The 5354-nt window shown below is 37.1% G+C and overlaps 1 protein-coding gene across 1 annotated transcript; it reads left to right on the top strand.

Annotated features, from left to right (window-relative positions):
• Window positions 1–1397: 1397 nt before the first annotated feature.
• Window positions 1398–2258, top strand: LOC129809879 (uncharacterized). The gene has a single exon (XM_055860023.1). The coding sequence runs from the start codon at window positions 1398–1400 to the stop codon at window positions 2256–2258; it is 861 nt and encodes a 286-aa protein (XP_055715998.1).
• The last annotated feature ends 3096 nt before the right edge of the window (window positions 2259–5354 follow it).

Here is a 5354-nt window from a genome sequence, read left to right as displayed (position 1 = left end):
AAGTCCAGCTTACCATGGGTCCAAGATTTCCGTCATCTTTTGCGATGGAGATTTCCGCCTTCGTGCTACCGAAAATCACCAATTCTTTGCCAGAAAAGGCAATACAACTACAAAGCGAAGATAATCACGACAACAAAATTCTTGCTGATCCGACTTACATGACGCCCGGCCCAATTGAACTACTTTTAGGGGCTGACGTGTACACATATATCGTGGAGAATGACTTGAGGAAAGTCAAAGACGGACAGCTCACTATGCAAAATACCAAGCTTGGGTGGACCTTGATTGGGAAAACATCGACCACACCAGACTCTCCACGAGTAATAAGCATGATCTCTGTTATCAAATGGAATCAAAAACTAGACCAACATTGGGATATAAATGACGACACACCCAAGAAGGCAACTGATGTGACTACAGAACAACGGGCCGCTGATGGAAATGCTTTAGAGGTCCGCCCGCCCGCAAGACCCCACTTTGGGGGATTCTCTAAAATTGATGTAAAATCACACTCGGGTCCAGATGGAATAATCCAAGTGGCGACCGGAAGTTCAGAGGATATGAGAAGGATCGACCAGTCCATAAGCTCTGCCAATTATCTACGAACGTCCATGATCAAGATTCCGATCTTTCTACTCGTAACAAGGATTTACCTTCAGGATCTGAAACTGCAAAGGCCAACTCGACAGATGCTCCAGCCAATATCAAAAAGTCAAAGAGGCTCAGGAGAAAGAAGACATCTTCATTGGTTTTTAACTCAAAGAGAAGACAAGAATTGCTCCTTGCACATGGGCTACAACTATACTTCATGCAGTACTTATGTTTTACATGCTGTTAAGCACTATTTTAGCTACGTCTAACAACCCAGACAAACCCAACATCGAAGTTTTTATTCCAGAACCGGGACTTTACATTGAGAAGATGGGGGATTGCACGTCTACAACGTGGGAATCTTCAAGTGGAAATCACATATACAACAGCTGAATCTCAAAGAGATCAGGAACTAATCAACGCAATCTGGGACAAGATGTCATTGGCCTGCAAAACAGCAAGCGAAGCCGTGTCGGACGCTGATACTACTTGCACACATAACATCAATCATCCTCCAACATAAGAGGGATTATTTACTTGAGGAAATCAGCCGTATATCAGAAAAACAAGGTGTACGCAAAAACGTGGATTACTTGGCCAAGCAGTGACATATCTCTTTGGGGTTAATGATCAAGTATATGCAAGCATTGATCAACTCAAGGAGAGACAGGAAGACACACAGAAGCTGATCAAGGAACAATCATTGATGCTGAGTACAAAGGTGGATCTGTCCAACACCATAATAGAAAACAAACTTCCGGAAATTTGATGAAAAAATCATGCAGATCAACGAGGCCATAGGTGAAATGGCCAACTGGTATGTTGGAATAGACCACAACCGAGTGCGCATTGACATTTTAACCACCTACATCAATGCTGCTGACTGTTACGAGGAATTCGACAGGAAACTGACCAACATTCAACTCGCGAAAGATGGTAGGCTAGATTTACATAGCCTCGTCATGGGAAGAATTCTCCAAGACACCATTCAAAGGACATTGAGGCACATCGGTCCAGACTTAGATATACCCCGAAGGCAACGAGAGCCAAGTGACTATATCTTTCGGGACGGTGAACTTGTCATCTTCGGGAAATTCCCCATTCTCGAAAAGGATGAGTTTCACCTCATTCACATAACACCAATTCCCGTTGCAGTGGAAAACGGCACATTCATCGTGCCAGAAATAGAAGCAGACACAATGGGAATCGATTTCAACAAACAGATTTACTTCACATTAGAGGATGGACACAATCAGTGTTCTCCTATCGGTTCCGGGAAATACTACTGTAGACTAAGTCTCTTGCACAACATGGACCAGAACCCTAATTGTGTAATCGACGAAATATATCATCGACATCCAAAAACCAAATGTGAGATGATAGCCGTACGCTTAGAGGGGACGTTGTGGAAGAGGTTGGCAATGGAAAACACGTGGCTGTTCATTGCTTCACAACCTACGTCCGTTGCAGTCATCTGTAAGGGGCATCGAGAAGAGAAGCTGCTGAAGAATGCTGGAATTCTCCGGATTAAAGAAGGCTGCGTTATCAAAACCAAGAGGCAAACCCTTCATTCAACGATAGAACACCATATGAAGGCTTCTGCTACATACATTAAGCCTTTAGAGTTTGCAGTCGTAGAGTCTTCCGGACTCAGAAGATCGCTATAATTGATCCGAAGCCAATCATCAATGGGCAGAACTTATTCCACCAAGCCAAAAATGTGGAAGTGCCCGAACCACCAACATACGGAGAAATTATAACCCATCCAGCAGTGAGCAGTGGATCCATCTTGCTCATCATTGGTCTACTTTGTTGGATATCCCGGAAGCAGTGGAAAAGGCTCTGGAGCAAATGCCACAAACCAAAGGAAACACTAGCCGAGAAGTTTGGAAAGCTGCGGATTTCTGAACCAGCTCATACTGCCCCCGGCCAGGATGTTCATACATGAACAATATGCTAGTGAGCAAAGAGAAGAGAATTTATTAGCCCCTTGCGGTGCAACGACGAATTTATTAGCCCCTTGCGGTGCAATGACAATTGACACCGCACGGGCTTTCCTCTATGACGCGCGCGGCTACTTGAGCCATTTGTTTTTCTCTTCTCTTTGCTCATCATGCACTTTTTTAAAATAATTTTCCCACAATAAAAATGGATTAGTTAGCAAAATTATTTGTATATAAACCCGAAATTTTGAATCAATAAATCACTTCCACTTCCAATTCCACAATCAACAAGTCTCCAGCAATTTTCTATAAAATAAGTATTTAAGCTCAAAAATGGCGAATTTTTAATTCTCATACTGAAAATTGATTTCAATTATTTTTTATACTTCCAATTTTTTTTAAGCAAAACCCTTTTGGAAAAAAACTACAATACTCAAACATAATATTTTTCATTAGACTGAAAATTATTATTCATTGGTATTGTCAGAAAATTGATTTAAGTTTTTGGGCTATTTTTGTTCCTATCGCTCGTAGAGGCAAAAAATACACCGAATCAGACTCTGTTAGACTTTACAAGGTTAGATGTAAAAGTTTCATTTTCATTGTTGATTTTCTGTTCGTAAAAAGTGTCTCGTCCTTAAAGGGTTAAGGCTAATAGTGATATAAGAGGTTGCCTAATAAATTATCTAACAAGGGGAGGAACCAACTGTCTCCCGCGGATCGGGACGAAATTTGGCATGTAAGTAGGGTCCATATAGAAAGTTAACCAGCCACTGGCTTTTTACTGTGCGGCCATTAGAAGTAGTCATTGTGACCATTCATAGTCATGAATTTCTTATATATGAAAGATTCTTTTAACATTTGTTGCTATTTTTCTTTGACCTGAAAATGCGTTTTAATGATGTTAAAGCTTGGTTTGTGATTACTGATGAACGTCAGAACCCTTTCATGCGATACACCTTCATGGTAATGTCATAGGTCATCCGAGTAAACATTATACTTTTTCAAGGAAAATAATATTTTTAATATCAGCGAATTTTTCTTTCAGATTGTTTAAAAATAGCGAATGGGAAAATTTCTTATTCTTGTTCCTTTTTTTCCTCTTTAAATTTTACTGCTGCCGGATTTCTTTTTCTTTCTGGTAAGATCCACATTGCATACTTTTTCGTTTTCATTTTTTTTATTACAAAAATGATTGTTTTTTATTCATATCTCTGCCATTTTTTATTCGATTTTGATGAGTAAGTAGTCGTTAGGAAGGTCCCAATGAGCTTTGTAACATAACCAAAAATCATAAAAATCGGAAAATTACAACTGTCAAATTTTCAAGGTCAAAACTTTCAAAGCGATTTTAGCGCTACTAGAGGAGGTTTGACGATGTTTAAATATTTACAAAATTATAGAGCGGATCGAGACGTTTCATTTTCATATAAATATTAATGTTTATGTTTGGTCAAGTAGTTTTGCAGTTATGGACAGAAAAACCAAATGCAACTAGAAAATAATATTCTGTCCTAAATCACCTAAAGTAGCATATCGTGAAATTCTTTTCTTTCTAATAAAGTAGTATCCCGTTAATTGAATAAAAATATAACTGCAATAATCTTGCATAATTTCCATTAATATTCAAGGAAGTCTAATATCTATATATTGCATTGTTCGAATAAATAAAAGATAGAGTAGGAGAATACAAGGTATCAAAATTTTCTTATATTTTTTTTTTAATAAATTGTGTTCTTCCTGAAATTGTGCAAAAATTTTATATAACATGTTGATGATAATGATTACTTATGATAAAAAATCCAATATTTTTATATTGTATAGAAAATGTGTATTTTTGAAAATTTCAGACTAACTATTATTGTTTTTTTTTAATATTTTCCAAACATTTTCAAAGTAGAATTTTAAAAAGTAAATTAAAACTCATATAGACAAAACTAACCACATAATTTTAATGTAATTCGCTGTTAATGTAGTCAAACGTTAATTCAGCCGAAGAAGTATTTTTTTACCTTGAAAATTTGACAGTTGTAATTTTCCGATTTTTATGATTTTTGGTTATGTTACAAAGCTCATTGGGACCTTCCTAACGACTACTTACTCATCAAAATCGAATAAAAAATGGCAGAGATATGAATAAAAAAACATCATTTTTGTAATAAAAAAAAATGAAGACGAAAAAGTATGCAATGTGGATCTTACCAGAAAGAAAAAGAAATCCGGCAGCAGTAAAATTTAAAGAGGAAAAAAAGGAACAAGAATAAGAAATTTTCCCATTCGCTATTTTTAAACAATCTGAAAGAAAAATTCGCTGATATTAAAAAATTATTTTCCTTGAAAAAGTATAATGTTTACTCGGATGATCTATGACATTACCATGAAGGTGTATCGCATGAAAGGGGTTCTGACGTTCATCAGTAATCACAAACCAAGCTTTAACATCATTAAAACGCATTTTCAGGTCAAAGAAAAATAGCAACAAATGTTAAAAGAATCTTTCATATATAAGAAATTCATGACTATGAATGGTCACAATGACTACTTCTAATGGCCGCACAGTAAAAAGCCAGTGGCTGGTTAACTTTCTATATGGACCCTACTTACATGCCAAATTTCGTCCCGATCCGCGGGAGACAGTTGGGTTTCCTCCCCTTGTTAGATAATTTATTAGGCAACCTCTTATATCACTATTAGCCTTAACCCTTTAAGGACGGAGACACTTTTTACAAACAGAAAATCAACAATGAAAATGAAACTTTTACATCTAACCTTGTAAAGTCTAACAGAGTCTGATTCGGTGTATTTTTTGCCTCTACGAGC

Source organism: Phlebotomus papatasi, chromosome 1 (genome assembly GCF_024763615.1).
Source record: "Phlebotomus papatasi isolate M1 chromosome 1, Ppap_2.1, whole genome shotgun sequence".
Taxonomy (NCBI): domain Eukaryota; kingdom Metazoa; phylum Arthropoda; class Insecta; order Diptera; family Psychodidae; genus Phlebotomus; species Phlebotomus papatasi.
The sequence above is the reverse complement of the archived record's forward strand: the minus strand, read 5'-3'. Positions and strand labels throughout refer to the sequence as shown.

Coding starts and splice junctions, on each gene's coding strand:
- LOC129809879 (XM_055860023.1), top strand. CDS start 1,398: ATGGCCAACTGGTATGTTGGAATAGACCACAACCGAGTGCGCATTGAC.